This window comes from Rhinopithecus bieti, unplaced genomic scaffold, assembly GCF_001698545.2.
Source record: "Rhinopithecus bieti isolate Rb0 unplaced genomic scaffold, ASM169854v2 scaffold_56975, whole genome shotgun sequence".
Taxonomy (NCBI): Eukaryota; Metazoa; Chordata; class Mammalia; order Primates; family Cercopithecidae; genus Rhinopithecus; species Rhinopithecus bieti.
Window position 1 is genome coordinate 981026 of NW_016823127.1, and position 21440 is coordinate 1002465.

Genomic DNA, 21440 nt, shown 5'->3' on the forward strand with positions numbered 1-21440 from the left:
TACTAGGGGTGCTCATTGCCTCTGGGTTGATCTTTGTTTCTAGGCTTTTTTGGTGGCTGTGCAATGCATAGATTGATACATATTTATATGCAATGTGTATGTACACACATATAACGCATATTCTGTTACTTTATTTCTGTTGCTGCACAAATTAATTTTATTTATTTATTTATTTATTTATTTATTTATTTATTTTCAGAGACAGGGTCTCACTCTGTCACCCAGGCTGAAGTGCAGTGGCACAATCATATAGCTCATTGCAGCCTCCAACTCCTGGGCTCAAATGATCTTCCTGCCTCAGCCTCCCAAGTAGCTGGGGCTATAGGCAAATGCCACCATGCCTGGCTAATTTTTTAACTCTTTTTATAGAGATGAGGTCTCACTATGTTGCCCAGGCTGGTCTTGAACTCCTGGCCTCGAGAAATCTTTCCATCTGGGCCTCCCAAAGTGCTAGGATCACTTTCAGACCATTGATTTTTTTTTTTTTTTTTTTTTTTTTTTTTTTTTTCTGTTTCATGGGGCTTTCTGGTGTGTTTTAGTTGTCAGTAGGAATGTTACTCTTTTCCATATTCTCTTTTTTCTAATAATAACTTTCTATTGGATTTCACCTCAGAGATTTTCTGTGGAAAAGTAGGTTTTTTCCTGAAATCGTAGAAGGAACACAGTCAAGACAGCTTTTCTCACTTCGCAAGATCTCTTTCTGTTGTTCTTATGTCGTTTTCCAAAAATATGGCAGCTCCCTTTCTGCGGTTTCCTGCTTCTGTTCATGCTCCTACTTTTGTTAGACTTTCTCTTTCCTTTTGTGTCTGTTGTCCTTGTTCCTGATTTTGATCCCCCTCACCGCATATTCTCCTCCACGTGGGCCCTGTCTGGATGGGAGCCTGACTGGTCAGTTTCAAGACTTCCTAGAGGCTCGACTAGTCCAGCCCCTTCAGACCAGGGACCTCTTGCCTTCACCCTCTGGACTCACAAACTCCTTGGAGTTTCAGCTGCTGTTCTCAAACTGGCCTATTGAGCTTCCCATGGCCATCTGCTGACCATGTTGGGGTGCGCCTGTGCTCAGGTCCCTCGACACCCAGTTACCTCCCACTGCTCCATCCACGTGGATGCTGGTCACACTGGCTTCACAGCTGGTGCTGATTTGTGTTTGAGGGATTGTAGAGATATACAGTCACCTAGTTTTGTTCTGAATGTTGTCTTGAGTTTCTTTATTTTTTTCTTTTGGTGTTTTGTTTTGTTTTGTTTGTTTTTTGAGATGGAGTCTTGCTCTGTTGCCCAGGCTGGAGTGCAATGGCTCCATCTCAGCTCACTGCAACCTCTGCCTCCCGGGTTCAAGCTATTCTCCTGCCTCAGCCTACCGAATAGCTGGGATTATAGGCGCGTGCCACCATGCCTGACTATGTACTTTTAGTAGAGATGGGGTTTCACTATGTTGCCCAGGCTGGTCTGGAACTCTTGGAAGCTTACAATCACGGCAGAAGGTGAAGGGGTAACAGGTGCGTCACATGGCAAGACAGCAAGAGAGAGAGTGGGGAGGTGCCAGGCTCTATTTATTTATTTATTTATTTATTTATTTATTTATTTATTTTTGAGACAGAGTCCCACTCTGTTGCCCAGGCTGGCATGTAGTGGTGTGATCTTGGCTCACTGCAACCTCCACCCCCTAGGGTTCAAGCGATTCTCCTGCCTCAGCCTCCTGAGTAGCTGGGATTACAGGCCCCTGCCACCACACCCAGCTAATTTTTATATTTTTAGTAGAGATGGGGTTTCACCATCTTGGCCAGGTTGGTCTTGAACTCCTGACCTCGTGATCCACCCACCTCAGCCTTCCAAAGTGCTGGGATTACAGGCGTGAGCCACCGCGCCCGGCCTTATTTGTTTATTTTTTGAGATGGAGTTTTGCTCTTGTTGCCCAGGTGAAGGGGTAACAGGTGCATCATATGGCAAGAGAGCGAGAGAGAGAGAGTGGGGAGGTGGCAGGCCCTCTTTCTTTTCCTTTCCTTTTTCCTTTCCTTTTCCTTTCCTTCCTTTCTTTCTTTCTTGATGGAGTTTTGCTTTTATTGTCCAGGCTGGAGTACAGTGGCGTGATCCTGGCTCACTGCAACCTCCACCTCCCAGGTTCAAGCAACTCTCCTGCCTCAGCCTCCTGAGTAGCTGGGATTACAAGCACCCACCACCATGCCCGCTAATTTTTTGTATTTTTAGTAGAGATGGGATTTCACCATGTTGGCCAGGCTGGTCTCCAACTCTTGACCTCAGGCAATCCACCCGTCTCGGCCTCCCAAAGTGCTAGGATAACAGGCGTGAGCCACCGTGCCCGGCCGCCAGGCTCTTTTTAAACAACCAGATCTTGCATGAACTCATTACTACAGGGAGGCCACCAAGCCATTCATGAGGGATCCGCCCCCATGATTCAAACACCTCCCACCAGGCCCCACCTCCGACACTGGGGATTACATTTCCATATGAGACTGGATGGGACACAGATCCAATCCATATCATGGGTGTATTGATACTTTTTTCTGTTTTATTGCTTAGGATCCCATTGTATGAAAATCCCACAATGTGTCTGTCCGTTCTGTTGATAGTCATTTGGGTCGTTTCCAGTTGAAGGCTATTATGGAACTATTATGAATAAGGCAGCTGTGAACATTCTTGTACGAGTCTTTATGGATATATGTTTTCATTTCTGTTGGACAAATACCTAGGAGTGGAATTTGTAGGGCATGGCGTTGACATATGTTTATTAGAGTTCTCCAGTGTTCTTGTGCTATTCTGCATTCCGCCAGCAATGAATGAAACTTGCTGTCATTCTAAATTCTTGCCAGTGTTCAGCGTCGTCAGTCTGTTTTATTTAGTCATTCTCGTGGGTATGGAGTGGCGTCTCACTGTGCTTTTGTTCTGATGTCCCTGATGACTAATGACTTTTAATGTGCTTACTGGACATTTGTACATCTTCTTCCTTAAGATGTTGGTTTAGTCTTTTACTCATTTTTTATTGGGGTATACTTATTGTTGAATTCTTTATATAGTTAAGATATGAGTCCTTTGTCAGGAGATGTATGGGAAATGTATTTTTTCCAATCTGTAGCTTGCCTATTCATTTTCTTAATACTGTCTGTCTTTGATGAACATAAATTATAAATTTTTATAGCCAGGCATGGCAGCGCACACCTATAGTCTTAGCTACTTAGGAGATTGAGGTGGGAGGATCACTTGAACCCAGGAGTTCAAGGCTGAGGTTCAAGTGCAGTGGATCGCACCACTGCGCTCCATTCTGGGTGACGGAGCAAGACACTGTCTTTTTTTGTTTGTTTGTTTGTTTGTTTTGAGACGGAGTCTCGCTCTGTCGCCCAGGCTGAAGTGCAGTGGCGCGATCTCGGCTCCCTGCAAGCTCTGCCTCCTGGGTTCATGCCATTCTCCAGCCTCAGCCTACCGAGTAGCTGGGACTACAGGTGCCCGCCACCACGCCAGGCTAATTTTTTTGTGTTTTAGTAGAGATGGGGTTTCACCATGTTAGCCAGGATGGTCTCAATCTCCTGACTTCATGATCCCAGCCCTAAGACACTGTCTCTAAAATTATAAATAAATAAATCCATAAATATTTATGAAGCTCAATTTTGCAATTTTTGTGCTTTTTTTTTTTTTTTTTTTTTTTGCAGTGGTTTGTGCTTGTGTCTTATGGAAGAAATCTTTGCCTACCCCATGGCACAGATATTCTCCTAAGTTTTCTTCTAGAAACTCTATATTATGGACTTTATTTCTATGATTTGTCTTAAATTTATTTTTGTGTATTGAGATGGAGTTTAATTTTCCCTGGATGGATATTCAGTTATTCCCACATCATTTTAAAAACACTTCCCGGCCAGACGCGGTGGCTCACTCCTGTAATTCCAGCACTTTGGGAGGCCAAGGCCAGTGGATCACGAGGTCAGGAGATCGAGACCATCCTGGCTAACTCGGTGAAACCCCGTCTCTACTAAAATAAAATTAGCCGGGCGTGGTGGTGGGCGCCTGTAGTCCCAGCTACTCGGGAGGCTGAGGCGGGAGAATGGGGAGAACCCGGGAGGCAGAGCTTGCAGTGAGCCGAGATCGCGCCACTGCACTCCAGCCTAGAGACAGCGAGATTCCATCTCAAGAAACAAACAAACAAACGAAAAAACACTTCCCTTGACTCACTGAAATGACTTGGTATCTTGGTCAAAAATTGATTTTGGGCCAGGCGCGGTGGCTCATGCCTGTAATCCCAGCACTTTGGGGGGCCAAGGCAGGTGGAACACCTGAGGTCAGGAGTTTGAGACCAGCCTGACCAATATGGTGAAACCCCATCTCTACTAAAAATACAAAAATTAGCCGGGTGTGGTGGTGTGTGCCTGTAGTCCCAGCTACTCAGGAGGCTGATACAGGAGAATTACTTGAACACGTGAGGCGGAGGTTTCAGTGAGCTGAGATCGCACCACTGTACTCTAGCCTGGGCGACAGAGCAAGACTGTCTCAAAAAAAAAAAAAAAAAAATTGACTTTGCATATATGTGTGGGTTTGTTTCTGGACTCCGTTCCATTGGTATGTGTTTCTATCCTTATGCCAATATCACACTGTATTAATTACTGTAGCTTTATAGTAAGTACTGAAATCAAGTAGCCTAAGTACTTTGTCTTTTTTCAAAATTACTTTGCCTATTCGAGATTCTTTGCATTTTATCTAAGTTATAGAATCAATCATCTTGCCTTTGAGAAAGGCTTCTGGAATTTTGATAGAGTTGCATTAATCTGTAAATCAATGGTCATCTTAACAATATCGAGTCTTCCAGATCCATGAATATGGTATATCTCTCCATTTATTTATCTCTCCATTTATTTATTTTTCTTAGCAATGTTTTGTCATTTTCAGCAAGTGACATTTGCGGAGGTGGCAAAAGGATTCCTCAAGCGTTACTGTAGGCTGGGCACAGTGGCTCACACCTGTAATCTCAGCACTTTGGGAGGCTGAGGTGAGCAAATGGCTTGAGGTCAGGAGTTTTAGAGCAGCCTGGTCAACATGGAGAAACCCCATCCCTACTAAAAATAGAAAAATTACTCAGATGTGGTAGCACACATCTGTAATCCCAGCTGCTCAGGTGGCCAAGGTGTGAGAATCACTTGAACCTGGGAGGCAGAGGTTGCAGTGAGCTGAGATAGCACCATTACACTCCAGCTCGGGCAACAGAAAAAGACGCTGTCTCATTTAAAAAAAAAAAAATGGAGTCCCTCTGTCCATAGAGCTTGCAGTGCATGGCTGAGACCACAGAATCTGCTGTCAACTTTCTATACTTCTGTACCGAGGTGTACACAGGACCCTCTAATGAAGCGTGCGCCCCAGGGAGTGGAGACGGAGAGGGCAGTCTCTATCTAATCCACTGCGAATTCCTCAGCCTGCTCTGGGGTTGGTGACTTCCTCTGTCAGAAGCCACCTGCCAACAGACTGTTCTCTACCTGTAATGGACACAGCAAGAGCTCAAACTTCACTTCCATTGTCAACCTCTTTTTTTTTTTCTGAGATGGAGTCTCACTCTGTTGCCCAGGCTGGAGTGCAGTGGCGTGATCTTGGCTCACTGCAACCTCCACCTCAGTGGTGCGATCTCAGCTTACTACAACCTCCACCTCCTGGGTTCAAGCGATTGTCCTGCCTCAGCCTCCCAAGTAGCTGGGATTATAGGCATGCACCATCACGCTGGGCTAATTTTTGTATTTTTAGTAGAGACAGGGTTTTGCCTTGTTGGCCAGGCTGGTCTCGAACTCCTGACCTCAAGTGATCCTCCCACCTCAGCCTCCCAAAGTGCTGGGACTACAGGCATGAGTCATCACGCCTGCCCCATTGTCAACCTCTTGATGGACCCATTTCTTCAGGAGCTTGGCATCCTTTCCATTAACCCAGTGATGCCTGGGACCTACCAGCTGGGGGCATCCTGGGTCTGTGTCCTCTGCTTCATTGGCGATCACAGCCAAACCACGACAACAGGAAGAGCTATGATATGGCTGTCCTGCTGAAGCGCACATTGCCACCACGTACCTTTGTTCACACATGACTGGAAGCAGAAGCAACACCATCCCATGATACAGGACTCAGCTTGTTCCTAAGTGATTTTTCCTGGGCAAGAGGAAGGGAGTGGGGCAAAGAGAGTTAGCAGGAAAGGAAAGAGCCCCAGCTTGTCTGCTGAGCTGACAGCAGGAGCCCTTCGGGCTGCATTTGAAGCATACCTTAGAAGAGCTCCTGCACCCAGGCCTTTTGGGGAGAGCCTGCCCCATCTCCCAGGGCTCTCAGGGCAGGTTGTGACAGCCTCACTGGCTAGGCTCTGCTTCCTCCGGCATCATCCGTGTCCTTGTTGCCTCTGCAGACCAGTCCTGCTGTAACTGAGTGTTCTCTGCAGGTCTGTACTTTGAGTCTATGCATTTGAAGTACTTTCCATGACTTTCGGTTCAAGTCAGTCTCTCCAGGTGTCATTCACCATCTGTATAAGTGCTCTGGTTACAAGGTTGCCTGGGTTTTGAGGGTCTGCCCCAAGCCCTGTTGTTTATATTGTGCATTTTTGCAGAAGGTGGGGATTTTCAGGAACATGTGGATTCTGATTGACAGAAAGCTGGGACTGTCTCTTTACAAGCGAGGTCACAATTTTTTTTTTTTTTTTTGAGACGGAGTTTTGTTCTTTTATAAGGGCACAATCTTGGCTCACTGCAACCTCTGCCTCCTGGTTCAAGCAATTCTCCTGCCTCAGCCTCCCCAGTAGCTGGGATTACAGGCAGCCGCCACCATGCCCAGCTAATTTTTGTATTTTTAGTAGAGACGGGGTTTTAGCATGTTAGCCAGGCTGGTCACAAACTCCTGAACTCAAGTGATCTGCCTGCCTCGGCCTCCCAAAGTGCTGGGATTATAGGCGTGAGCCACCGTGCCCGGCTTGAGGTCACAAAATTTAAGGAGGCAGCGCTGTGACGTTCATACTAGCACAGGGTCGGGAAGGCTTCCTTTTGACTGGATCCAGCAGAAAGCGGCCCCCCATCAAGTAGAAGCATCTACCTCGCATTTCTAGAACAGTGCATGTTTCTGTTTACTGTTCTATCATTCTGCACACCTGAGTGCTCCTTCCTTCCTGGTGCTGACACCCTTCTGTACACACACACTGGCAGCCATAGCTCAGGGTTTCGGTACCAAAGAAGCACCCTCAAGCTCCTGTGCAGACCAGTGGGCGCCTAAGTTTGGGAAACAACTGTGGGAGAAAACCTTAAACTTTGGAAAATGTATTATGTAGTGATTTTTTTCTGCATACTGGGAGGAGACTGCCAGCATCCCTTTTCTGGGCGATCCCCTAGCCCCATGGGATGGTGTGAGGACACCTAGGGCAGGAGGAAGGACCCACTGTGTGAAAAGGGTGTGTGGACAGAGGCTGCGCAGAGGCGGGAGGGCCTCCAGAAGAGGACGTTTCCGCGGGGCTGGGGAAGCGCCTCTTGTGCCCCATGGAGCCTGAACCCTCTTGCAGCTGGAAGGGTTTAGGTCCAACTCCTCAACAACATGGAGTGACTCAGAGAAAGCCGATAGAGAATACAGAATATAGGAGAATATAGGGCACCCCATGGGCCCAAAGAATCAAAGCTCATCAAGCTCTCGGAGAGCAGCTGGTCAAGCCTTTTCCTTTTTTTTTTTTTTTTTTTTTTGAGATGCGAGTCTCGCTCTGTCGCCCAGGCTGGAGTGCAGTGACCGGATCTCAGCTCACTGGCAAGCCTCCGCTCCTGGGTTGACGGCCATTCTCCTGCCTCGCCTCCCAAGCTAGCTGGGACCTACAGTCGCCCGCCACTCGGCCCGGCTGTTTTTTGTATTTTTTAGTAGAGACGGGTTTCACCGTGTAGGCCAGGAATGGTTTCGATCTCCTGACCTCGTGATCCCCTCGTCTCGGCCCTCCCAAAGTGCTGGGATTACAGGCTTGGAGCCCACCTGCGCCCAGCCGGCCTTTCCTTTTTTTTCTTTTTTCTTTTGAGACAGAGTCTCACTCTGTCACCCAGGCTGGAGTGCAGTGGTGTGATCTCAGCTCACTGCAACCTCTGTCTGCTGGGTTCAAGCAATTCTCCTGCCTCAGCCTCCCGAGTAGCTGGGACTACAGGCGTGCACCACCACACCCAGCTTATTTTTGCATTTCTTAGTACAGATGGAGGTTCACTATGTTGGCCAGGCTGATCTCGAACTCCTGGCCTCAGGTGATCCACCCACCTCCGCCTCCCAAAGTGCTGGGATTACAGGCGTGAGCCAGCATGCCCAGCCTGGTCAAGCCTTTCCTGTTACAGATGGGGCAACTGAGGTCCAGAGATGGGTGGCAACTTGTCCAAAGTCACAAAGCAAATAAGAGGCAGTACTAGAATGAGGACGAAGCTTCTGAGCCTGAGCCCAGCAGCCTTTCCTGTCCTGCCCTGGTGGCCAGACATCCACTTGTCATGGGAACCTGTCACCTCTCAGGCCCATCTGAGACCTCAACAGCTTCTGAGTGTTTTTGCTGGGCTGTGCCCTGCCCATGGTGCTGAGGACACAGAGGTGAGCCATGGCCATAACAGCTCCGAGGGGCTATGCATGGGGGCCTGGCCGTAAATTCTATATACAACTGGAGGAATGGACAGTGAAGGTACAAAATGTGCGCGCATTCCAGAAACAAAACAAGGGAGCAATGGATTCTGCTTGGGAAAGTCGGGAAGACAGGAAGCTGGCATTGGAAGATAGGAAATTCCAGGCAGAGGGAATGACATCATCGAAGTACAACTAAGAATAAGACAAAAAATAAGAACCAGAAGACTCTGACACACTTGATAAGGGTTCGTTTCCAGCCAGCACTGCACTAAACATTGTGAATGTTTCACCATTCCATCCTCCCTCCAGCCAGGTGCTCTTCTTGTCTCCGTTTCTCTGACAGGTGGGCAGGTGCCTGGTGTACTAGAAGCATGGTGGGCAGGCTGTTATACAGAAAGTGCAAGGGGGTGCCGGGGCCTGGGAACAGTAAGGGGGCCTTGATCACCCTCACCCTGCACTCTGCTCAGGTGCAGACATTCCATGGAGACCTGCTGCAGCACATGGAGAAGAACACCAAGCTGGACATGCAGTTCATCAAAGTAAGTCTGGCCTCCCCCCCGGCCCCCAACCCATCATAGGCAGGACCCCCTCTCCCATTTGACAGGTGGGCACACACAGGCCAGTGCTGAGCGTTGACTAGGCCCCAGATTATCCATGTTCCCAGCTGAGCCCCGAGTCTCCAAACTTCCAGGGTCCTGATCTCTGTAAGGGGTGTCTTGAGCTCTCTGATGTGGGGGGATTCTCCCTCCCCAACTCCACCCTACTCCAGGACAGCCGCCAGCACTATGAGCTCGAGTACCGCCACCGAGCGGCCAACCTGGAGAAGTGCATGTCTGAGCTGTGGCGCATGGAGCGCAAGAGAGACAAGAATGTGCGGGAGATGAAGGTGCGAGGGCCGGGAAGCGGGGGAGGGCCGGCAAGGGCGGGTGGGCAGACCTTGGGGCGAGACCGGGCCCTGGGAACCACGAACACCTCCCTGAGCTCCCCTACCGAGCACCAGCACAACTGTGATGAGCGTGGCTGGGGAGGTCAGCCAGCCCCTGGTGGGGTGGGAGTCACTAGCTCCCAGGGCCAAGCCCAGCACCGCCCCTTGCCCTATGGCTTCCTGGCCTTCCCCAGAATCCCCGAGCCTCTCCTGCAACCCCATCCCACCTCCCCCGTCTCCTACTTCACCGAGAAAATTGCTCGCTTGAACATGGTGCCAAAGCTGTCATCCACCAGCTGCCCATCCTCCTCCCCTCCCTCCTGCCAGGCAGAGGTATCCCGCCCCGCTAAGCCTATTTCCCCCTCCTGAGCCTAGGGCCCCATCCCTGGCCAATGTCTCCAAGATCCAAACCCTCTACCTCCCTTCCCGTCTCTTCCTCTGGCTCCTGGCTCCTTTAAGTGAATTCATGCCTCCCCTCCTCAGAACCTTCCCCCTAAATAGGGGCTATTAACCTACTCATTCATATTCTCATTAAACCCGTCCCCCTGCCCCCCTCCCCCCAGCCCGTGCTTGGGCTTGTGCTGGGTGCCAGAGACAGAGCGATGGCTCAGACACCAGCCCTGCTTGTGAGAAGCACCCGGGCGAGGGGGATGCAGGGCCCAGACTCGTAACAAGGCAGGCTTAGGAGCTAGGATGGGCTAGGTGATAGGGGGTGGGCTTGGGGAGGCGCAGTCGAGAAGGACAGGGGGCTTGAACAGCTGGCGCCTGTGGGCCAGGTGGATGGGATGACACACACCCACCGCCCCCAGCCAGAACTCCCATTCCCTCCAGGAGAGTGTGAACCGGCTGCACGCCCAGATGCAGGCCTTCGTGTCTGAGAGTCAGCGGGCGGCTGAACTGGAAGAGAAGCGGCGCTATCGCTTCCTGGCAGAGAAGCACCTGCTACTTTCCAACACCTTCCTGCAGTTCTTCGGCCGGGTGAGCTGAACTGGGGGACAGCAGGCGGGGCGCTTCTAGGAGCTGCCCCCCGCCCTGAGTGGCCGTACACAGAGATTTCCCTGCCTTCTTCCCTCTTCCCTCCCTTCCTGCCTCTTCCCTCCCTTCCTGCCTCTTCCCTCCCTTCCTGCCTCTTCCCTCCCTTCCTGCCTGTCTGTAGAAATTCATTTTATTTTGCTCTCTCCATCCATTTCTTTGTTTCTGAGTTTGCTTGTATCACTATACATTCACTCATTTATTCACTCGTGATATTGTTTGTTTTTAATGCATTCACTAATTCATGCATTTATTCATATGTGCACCATTTTTAAATTCCTGCTTGTATATTTTCACAATTCACAAATTCATTAATTGATAGGTTTGTTCAGTTATTGTCTATTAATTTTCTCATATTTATTATTTATTTATTTATTTATTTATTTATTGAGACAGCGTTTCACTCTTGTTCCCCAGGCTGGAGTGCAATGGCACAATCTTGGCTAACAGCAACCTCCGCCTCCCGGGTTCAAGAGATTCTCCTGCCTCAGCCTCCCGAGTAGCTGGGACTACAGGCATGCGCCACTACGCCTGGCTAATTTTTGTATTTTTAGTAGAGACGGGGTTTCGCCATGTCAGCCAGGCTGGTCTCAAACTCCTGACCTCAAGTTATCTGCCTGCCTTAGCCTCCCAAAGTGCTGGGATTACAGGCGTGAGCCACCGCACCCAGCCATTTTATAGTATTATTTAAATTCTCTAACCTCTTGCCCTGTTCTGGCTGCTAGACCAGTCAGACTCGCTCATTTCTCATTGAATTTCTAATAGATTTCACTTTCTGAATTGAGCTGCCATGTTGTTTGGCGCTTTTTTGGTTATAACTATTCTACCTTCTTTGTAAATATTGCCATTTATGTACGTTACGTCTCTCTTAATCAAGTTTGGTGCTTTCAATTCTCCCTTGTCTGATATTAATACTGCTCTTTCTACTTTCTCTTCTCTTTGCTTATCTCTTTGTATGTTAAGTAAACTTTCTGTTACTGATGTATAGCTGACTTTGAGCTTTTGACCAGTCTTACAGTCTGTGTCTTCTAATAGAAAAGGAATTCAGCCCATTCCCATTTAACATAACAATGAATATACCTGGGTTTTATTCCTTCTAGGTAACTTGAGCTAACTGTAATTATTTTGTCATTTCCTCTTTTTCTCTCATGTTATTTCTTGTCAGTTTGGTTATTATACTATATATTCCCCCTTTCCCTTTATTAATTTAGAAATTGCACTATTCGGCCGGGCGCGGTGGCTCAAGCCTGTAATCCCGGCACTTTGGGAGGCCAAGACGGGCGGATCACGAGGTCAGGAGATCGAGACCATCCTGGCTAACACAGTGAAACCCCGTCTCTACTAAAAAATACAAAAAACTAGCTGGGCGAGGTGGCGGGCGCCTGTAGTCCTAGTCACTTAGGAGGCTGAGGCAGGAGAATGGCGTAAACCCGGGAGGCAGAGCTTGCAGTGAGCTGAGATCCGGCCACTGCACTCCAGCCTGGGCGACAGAGCGAGGCTCCGTCTCAAAAAAAAAAAAAAGAAAGAAATTGCACTATTCTTTTTCTCTCTACCTGTGGTGACCTCACTTTGTGACTTTCATAATCACATATGTATCCACCTATTATCTTTTCCAAAAATGCCAACTTCACCCCACTACAGACACACACTATTCAGTCCATTGCTCCCCCGGTTCATAAGATGAGACCTTGATTTAAAGCTTTCCACAAAAATTAGGCTGGGCACGGTGGCTCACACCAGTAATCCCAACAATTTCGGAGCCCAAGGTGGGTGGATTGCTTGAGGTCAGGAGTTCAAGACCAGCCTGGCCAACACGGCAAAACCCCATTTCTACTGAAAATACAAAAATCAGCTGGGCATGGTGGCAGACACTTGTAATCCCAGCTACTCAGGAGGCTGAGGCAGGAGCATCGCTTGAACCTGTGAGGCAGAGGTTGGAGTAAGCCAAAATGGAGCCACTGCACTCCAGCCTGGGTGACAGAGCGAGACTCCGTCTCAAAAAAAAATAAAAATAAAAAAGATAACAGCTTAAGAAGTACTTTCCTGCCCTCCAACTATTCTGAAATGGGGTCTTTAGAAAGCTTTTACTCCTCTCTTCATCCTTCCCATCCTCTACCTCTTGGTTTTGCCAAGATAGTTTAGGACTTAGTTTCAGACCTCACTAGTCATCTCTGCAGCATGACCAAAATTATTTTGATAAACTGATTTTATGTATGTATGTATATAAGTGTGTATTTGAGATGGCGTCTTGCTCTGTTGCCCAGGCTGGAGTGCAGTGGTGCCATCTCAGCTTCCTGCAACCTCCACCTCCCAGGTTCAAGTGATTCTCCTGCCTCAGCCTCCCAAGTAGCTGGGATTACAGGCGCCCACCACCACCCCCGGCTAATTTTGTATTTTAGTAGAAATGCGGTTTCACCATGTTGGCCAGACTGGTCTTGAACTCCTGATCTCAAGTGATCCTCCCACCTTGGCCTCCCAAAGTGCTGGGATTACAGGCATGAGCCACCACGCCTGGCCTCAAGAACCTTTATTTAGATTGCACATGTTACCGTTGCCAGGTGTACCGCCATCCTGTTACTGCTTCACCACACCTGTGATCAGATCCACTGCCCACTGCTGTAACCCCTTTCCATCTCCCACTGCCTTGAGGTCTCTGTTTTGATTGATTGCTGTAGTTAGAGAACCTTCATGGGTGTTTTCTGCAGACACACTGTAAGATCCTTGCATATCTGCAAATGGCTAGCTTTTGCTATGCCTGGTGAGTGGTATACTGGCCGGCGGAAAGGCTCCAGAGCTGCAGACCTTTCCTTTCATGGTCCAAGCCCCACTATGTTCTAGCACCCTGTGTTGTAGAATTGAAGTCTGGTCGTGATCTGTCTCCCTTCCCTTTTAAGTAACTGGCTTTTCCTTTGTGGGTGCTGGAGATTTTCTTTGTAACCTTGGGACCAGGAACTTGCCCAGGTGCCACCATGGGGAATGCCGAGGTCAGCGCTCCTGCAGGCTGCAGGCTCAAGTCTCTCTTCCGGTTAAGGCATTATTTCCTTTTCCGTTTCTTTCATTATTACCATTCTGCCATCTTTCCTTCTCATTGTGGAACTCCTTATCATTGGAGCCTTCACATCTACAACCTTCTCCCTCACCATGTCTATTTTGTTTATTATTATTTATTTATTTATTTATTTATTTATTTATTTATTTTTTGAGACAGAGTCTTGCTCTGTCACCAGGCTGGAGTGCAGTGGCATGATCTTGGCTCACTGTAACCTCCACCTCCTGGGTTCAAGTCATTCTCCTGGCTCAGCCTCCTGCGTAGCTGGGATTACAGGCACCCACCACCATGCCCAGCTAAGTTTTGTATTTTTAGTAGAGATGGGGTTTCACCATGTTGGCCAGCATGGTCTCAATCTTCTGACCTCATGATCTGCCTGCCTTGGCCACCCAAAGTGATAAGATTACAGGCGTGAGCCACCGCGCCCAGCTATTTTTTTTTTTTTTTTTTTAATGTCATGGGACTTTTTTTTTTCTTTTTTAGACAGAGTCTTAATCTGTCACCCAGACTGGAGTGCAGTGGTGAAATCTTGGCTCACTGTAACCTCTTCCTCCCGGCTTCAAGCGATTCTCGTGCCTCAGCCTCCACACCTGGCCTTATCATAAGACTTTTGATGTATATTTTATTTATTCTTGCTCTGTATTTTGAGATATGTCTCCCCTTTAACCTGCCAGACTACTGATTCCATTCTCAACTGGCCATCCTCATTTTTAGTTCCTCTGTTCCATTTTCAGTCTTAAAATCATGCTTGAACTGGGCGCGGTGGCTCAGTGCCTGTAGTCCCAGCACTTTGGGAGGTTGAGGCAGGTGGATCACCTGGGGTCAGGAGTTCAAGATCAGCCTGGCCAACATGGTGAAACCCTGTTTCTACTAAAAAATACGAAAATTAGCCGGGCGTGATGGCAAGTGCCTGTAATTCCAGCTACTTGGGGGGCTGAGGCAGGAGAATCATTTGAACCCAGGAGGCGGAGGTTGTGGTGAGCTGAGATCATTCCACTGCACTCCAGCCTGGGTGACAACAGTGAAATTCTGTCTCTCTCTCTCTCTCTCTCTCTTTATATATATATAATGCTTTGTCTGATGAAGAAGGCGGTCTTCGTTATGCAGCAATGCTGCGATCGAGTTCTTGCGAAGCTTGGTCACCTCCTTGTCACAGCTGCCTGGGATGGTCTCCTGGGTCCTCGTTCTCAAACGCTGGGACCTTTGAGGTGCCTTGTTTCTTTCCTTTGCCTCTTCATGGCCCTGTTCTCACTCTGGGTTGGTTGAGCTGCAAGGGCCTCAGGCAGTGGTGCTGGCAACTTCAAGGGTAGAGGAGCAGAGTAATCTCTCTAGCGTAGTGGGTGCCCAGTCTAATTGTCCAGTAGCCAATTCTCCACTCTGACATAGGGAAGGCCCTACTCTGTTCCTGATCTCCCTGTCGCAAGCATTAGCTCTGGTTCAGCCAAAGGGATAGGGGCTGACTTAGCCTCCCCTTGTGGAAAAGTGCTGCAGATAGGGCTTTTAGGAAGGTTGTGCAGGTTGTGCACTGCACAATGGTGCCAGGTTGAGAGTAGGGGGCATGGTCTGCTCTCCAAGCTGAACACACTGGTGCAGGCTATGCTTGCCTCGAGAAAGGAACATTTTTCTTTGCACAAAGGGGTCATCCTGGCCAGGCACAGTGGCTTACTCCTATAATCCCAGCACTTTGGGAGGCCAAGGCAGGAGGATTATTTGAGGTCAGGAGTTTGAGACCAGCTTGGCCAACATGGTCAAACTCTGTATCTACTAAAAGCACAAAAAAATTAGCTGGGCCTGGTGGTGCATGCGTGTAATCAGTCCCAGCTACTCAGGAGGCTGAGGCAAGAGAATCACTTAAACCTGGGAGACAGAGGTTGCAGTGAGCTGAGATCGAGCCACTGCATTCCAGCCCCTGGATGACAGAGTGAGACTCCATCTAAAAAAAAAAAAAAAAAGATCGTCTTACTCAATATGCACCATGTGTCTCTGTCCACACAGAGGGGACAGCTGTCCCTAAATTACACAGAGGAACCATATGGGCCAGCAACAGCCCAAGCCTCTGGGCTCCTGCAGCTCAGGGAACCAGCAGCCCCTCCCAGGGCACGGTCAGAAGGGACAGTCAATGCTGCCCTACCCAGGTGTCTCTACAGGCTGCTGGGGCCCCTGAGTCCTAGTCCTGGCCTGGCCTCTCAGTGGCAGGTCCTCAGACTCCTGCCAGCCCAGCAGTGCTCAGAGTTCCACCCTTCTCTCTTCTGTAAAGGCCCAGCAGGTCCACAGGCTCACAGTCACCTCCTGGCATGCGGGCTTGCCTGCCCGCCTGATCTGGCTTAGCTGCTGACTCCTCGGGCGGGGGTTGATGGGGTCTGCATTGGGAGAGGCCAAGAACATTAGGACACCATCTCCCCACCATTCCTTCACTTTGTCCCTGCAGTTTTCCAATGTCATTCTTTTTTTTTTTTTTTTTTTGGAGACAGAGTCTCGCTCTCACCCCAGGCTGGAGTGCAGTGGCACGATCTTGGCTCACTGCAACCTCTGACTCCTGGGTTCAAGAGATTCTCCTGCCTCAGCCTCCTGAGTAGCCAGGATTACAGGCGCCTGCCACCACACCCAGCTAATTTTTGTATTTTTAGTACAGATAGGGTTTCACTATGTTGCCCAGGCTGGTCTCAAACTCCTGACCTCAGGTGATCTGCCCGCCTTGGCCTCCCAGAGTGCTGGGATTACAGGTGTGAGCCACTGCGCCTGGCCTCAACAATTATTTTTTGAGCCCAGAGGATGTGCCCAGGCCCTGGCCCTATTTGACATCTGAGAGTGAGTCCCCGACCCACCCGCCCACCAGGCCTCTCTTTCCTGACGCCACCTGCTGCTCCCTCAGCCTCGCTGCTCTTTCCATCACCTTCTAATTCTTCACATTCTTGCTTCGTTTCCCTGTGCCCTGAATGCAAATTCCAGCAAATGATTCTACCTCTTTGGGCTTCATTTTCTTGTCTGGTTAAGGAAGGGACTCATTCGCACCTCACAAGGCAGACACAGTGGCAGAGCCTGGCGGTGAAGCCACCTCATAAGTCTGATTCCACTCCTGCCCTCTCCACCAAAGGTGAAAAACACAAGCCACCGTCCGGAGGCCTGCCTGCTTACAGTCAGCTGGCCCTGCAGCCTCGCCTGGCTCAGGGTTTTTTTTTTTTTTTTTTTTTTTTTTGAGATGCAGTCATCTTGGCTCACTGCAACCTCCGTCTCCCGGGTTCAAGCGGTTCTCCTGTCTCAGCCTCCCAAGTGCTGGGCTACAGGTGTGCACCACCATGCCCAGCTAAGTTTTGTATTTTTAGTAGAGACAGGGTTTCACCAAGTTAGCCAGGGTAGTCTCGAACTCCTGACCTCAGGTGATCCGCCCGCCTCGGCCTCCCAAAGTGCTGGGGTTACAGGTGTGAGCCACCACGCCTGGCCCTGGCTCAGGGTTCTTATGCCTCCCGGGCCCTCCCTGAGTCTCTGGATCTGAACCCAGGGGCCCAAGGGTACATGACTGAATCCAGAGACCCAGATCTTGGCTCAGACTCCCATCTGCCCGCTGTCACCACCTCACCCAGCCCCAGGCTCAGCCTTCTCGTCCCCTACTCTCCCACAAAAGGTCTGCCAGGGAGAAACAATTCCTTTTTAGAAAAACAGTTTTATTGAGATAAAATTCACATACAATTCACCCATTTGCAGTGTACACTTTCTGGTTTGTAGTATATTCACAGAGTTGTGCATCAATCACCACAATCAGCTTAAAATATTTTCAATACCCTCCACCACAGTAACCCAGTACCCCGGCCGGGTGTGGTGGCTATGCCTGTAGTCCCAGCACTTTAGGAGGCGGAGGTGGGAGAATCACCTGAGGTCAGGAGTTCGAGACCACCCTGGCCAACATGGTGAAACCCCGTCTCTACTAAAAATACAAAAGTTAGCTGAGCATGGTGGTGCATGCCTGTAAACCCAGCTACATGGGAGGCTGAGGCAGAATTGCTTGAACCCAGCAGGAGGAGGTTGCAGTGAGCCAAGATTACACCACTGCACTCCAGCCTGGACAGCAAGAGTAAAACGCCATCTCAAAAAAAAAAAAAAAAAAAACAACTACAAACCAGTACCCCTTAGCTGTCATTCCCAATCCTCCAACTCCCCCAGCCCTAGGCCACCAGTAATCTACTTTCTGTCTCAATACATTTGCCCATTCTGAACATTTCATATAAACGGAATTATACGCTTTTGCGACTGGCTTCCTTTTCATTGCTGGTAATATTCCATTGCTTGGATAGACCACATTGTATTTACTCATTTACTCAGATGTATTTACTCAGATGTCAGCTGATGGACCCCTGGTTGTTTCCCCTTTTTGGCTGTCATGACCAATGCTGCTCTGAGCATCCATGTACGAGTCTTCACGTGGATATATGTTTTCATCTCTCTTGGGTATATAAGAGTGGAACTGTGGTGCCATATGGTAACTCTATATTTAACTGTTTGGGAAACTTCCAGACCTTTTTCCAGAGTGTTTCCATGTCCCCAGCAGTTTATGAGGGTTCCAGTTGTTCCATGTCCCCGCTACTATTTGTTACTGTCTTTTTGATAATAGCCATCTTAGCAGGTGTGAAGATGCTTAGCAGGTGTGAAGCGGTATGTCATTGCAATATTGATTTCCGGTTCTCAGATGGCTAATGATGTTGAACACGTTTTCCTGTGCTGCTTAGCTATTTAAAAGTCTTCTTTCGGAGGAAACTCTTTTTCACCTGTGTTAAACTCCTTGTTGCCTGTAAACAGTTAACCATCAGCATTAAGAGAAGAGCTGACCCCTTCCTTGACTGCCTCCTGGTGGGTGAGGGTCCCTCAGGAGGGAGCTGTGGGTTGAACAGGCAGATTTTCCCCTATGCATGGTGTGTTAGCCCATTGTGCATTGCTATAAAGGAAGACCCAAGGCTCTGTAATGTATTTTAAAAGAGGTTTATTTAGCTCTCAGTTCTGCAGGCTGTACAAGAAGTTCATTACCAGCATCTGCTCCTGGTGAAGCCTCTGGAAGCTTACAATCCAGAAGGCAGAAGGCAAAGGGGAAGTTCATATCCCATGGCCAAAGAGGGAGCTGGTGGGGGGTGGGGGTGGGGTACCACACTCTTTCTTTTTTCTATTTATTTTAAGATGGAGTTTTGCTCTTGTCGCTCAGGCTGGAGTACAATGGCATGATCTCAGCTCACTGCACCCTCCACCTCCTGGGTTCTAGTGATTCTCCTGCTTCACCCCCCCGAGTAGCTGGGATTACAAGCGTGCACCACCATGCCCAGCTAAGTTTTGTATTTTTAATAGAGACAGGGTTTCACCATGTTGGCCAGGCTGGTCTTGAACTCCTGACCTCAGGTGATCCACCCAACTCAGTCTCCCAAAGTGCTGGGATTAAGGTGTGAGCCACCATGCCCGGCCACTATAATCTTTTAAACAAGGAGATTCTTGCATGAACTCATACCACTCATCACCGTGGGGTACAGCACCAAGCCATTTATAAGGGAGCTGCCTCCATGACCCACCACCTCCCACTAGGTCCCACCTCCAACACTGAGGAGTCACATTTCAAAATGAGATTTGGAGAGGACAATATACAAACTATATCACACAGGGGAGCAAGTAACACGTTGTCTGACTCAACTGGACTTCAGAACATCCAAGATCCGACTCCTAAGATAGCTAAACATATATATTTACTTGTTGTTCTATTTATAAGTAGAAGGCACACTTAGGGCCGGGCGTGGTGGCTCATGCCTGTAATCCCAGCACTTTGGGAGGCTGAGGCGGGCGGATCACAAGGTCAGGAGTTCGAGACTAGCCTGCCCAACATGGTGAAACCCCATCTCTAGTAAAAATACAAAAATTAGCCAGGCATGGTGGTGGATGCCTGTAATCCCAGCTACTCAGGAGGCTGAGGCACGAGAAGAGCTTGAACCCAGGAGGCAGAGGTTGCAGTGAGCCGAGATCGTGCCACTGCACTCTAGCCTGGACAATGGAGCAAGACTCTCAAAACAAACCAAAACAGCACCCTTAGAAAAAGATTTAAAGAGGCCGGGCGCGGTGGCTCAAGCCTGTAATCCCAGCACTTTGGCCTCTTGGAGAGGCCGAGACGGGCGCGACACCGAGGTCAGGGAGATCGAAGAAGATACATCCTGGCTAATGAGCGCTGAAACCCTGTCATCTACTAAAAAATACAAAAACTAGGCCCGGGCTTACGGAGTTCGGGGCCGCCTGTAGGTCCCACTACTTGGGGAGGCTGGACAGGAGAATGGCCGTAAACCCAGGAGCGGGCTTGCAGTGAGCTGAAGATCCGGGCCACTGCACTCCAGGCCTGGGTGGCAGAGCAAGACTCGGTCTCAAAAAAAAAAAAAAAGAAAAAAAGAAAAAGATTTAAAGAACTCTAGGTGCCTGGGCATGGTAAATTGCCTTTTTTATTCATCTTCAATAATTAGTCTTTGCTTAGTCCAAGTCCAGTCAATAACGTGCCTTCCCACCTCATCCTTAGCTTCTCTGGTTTACTGCAGCTGTGCAAATGTATTTCCAGGATAGATTCCTAGAAGTGGAATTGGTAAGCCCAAGAATACAGTCATTGGTTGCACCAATTTATACTTCCATCAGTGATGTATGAGTTTCTGTGCTTCCGCACCCCTTGAAAACAGTGTATGAGCAAACTTTCTGATCTTGGCTAATCAGAAAGGCAAAAATGGTATCTCGGCGTGGCTTTACCTCATACTTGTCTTAAACGCGAGCTTGACATCTTTTCATGTTTCAAAGCCATTGGATTTTCTGTGCTGTGACATGCCAGTATCTTTTCATCCACTTTTCTTATTAATTTGTAGGAGCTCTTGATATGTTACTGAAACCAGCTTTTTCTTGGTGATGAGTTGCAAATATGACAGCCAGTTTGCCATTTGTCATTTGCCTGTGTTACGGTTGGTTTTGCCATACAAAAACATTATTTTTATTTAGTAAAATTTATCAGTCTTTTCGAGTTCATGGGTTTGGTATCATACTTAGAATGGCTTTTCCACTTCGTAAACATATTTTTAAAATTTTTCCCATGGCCTCTTTGATGGTTTTGCAACTGTATGCAGTGTTTCTTCTCACTCACCGTTTATTTTCATTTTTGTGGCACACAGTAGGTGTATATATTTATGGAGTACATGAGGTGTTTTGATACAGGCATGCACTTACCTGGGTTCTTTGGTCGTAGTTTCTAGCTAAGCGCCATTCCTGAGCCTATCGCTGCAGGCAGGAGGATGGGGCGATTGAGTGGCCAGGCCTGGGTGCCACCCCTACCCCTGAAGCTGGGCGGTGAGGACAGCCCAAAGCACAGACACTGAGGGGGACGGGGCGGGGGGGCTGTAAGGGGAAGCTCTTCGTGAAAAATGGAGCCACCTTTGCAAAAAGTGGAGGGTGTGGGTTGGACGGTGAGCTAGCTTCTGGCTCCTTCCAGCTAGGAAATCCCGTCATCCTGAGCGGGTAGGGGCTGAGCTCTCAGGTCGAGGGTGCCATTTTGGGTCCCCAGGATTCAGGGAGCCGCCCAGACCTGGCTGACCCCTGTGTCCCCACCCGGCCAGGCCCGGGGGATGCTCCAGAACCGCGTGCTGCTGTGGAAGGAGCAGTCTGAGGCCAGCCGCAGCCCGTCGCGCGCCCCCCCCCCGGCCTGCTGGGCCCCGCGCTGGGGCCGCCCTATCCCTCGGGCCGCCTGACGCCCACCCGCCTGGACATGGTGAGGCCCTGGGCGCCCCCGCCGCCGTTCGCGCCCCCGCCGCCCCCCGCGGGGCCCTGGGGCCCCAGGGCCCCCCCCTGGAGCCTCCTGCCCCC

General features: G+C 49.2%; 1 protein-coding gene across 1 annotated transcript in view; it reads left to right on the forward strand.

Moving 5' to 3' along the window:
- The window catches only part of BAIAP2L2 (BAR/IMD domain containing adaptor protein 2 like 2), a 33747-nt gene that overhangs the window by 7834 nt on the left and 4473 nt on the right, over nucleotides 1-21440 (forward strand). The window contains 5 exon segments of the mRNA XM_017861332.1: nucleotides 9051-9122; nucleotides 9353-9469; nucleotides 10340-10486; nucleotides 21194-21266; nucleotides 21269-21371. Of these exon segments, the coding sequence (XP_017716821.1) occupies nucleotides 9051-9122; nucleotides 9353-9469; nucleotides 10340-10486; nucleotides 21194-21266; nucleotides 21269-21371 (512 nt within the window).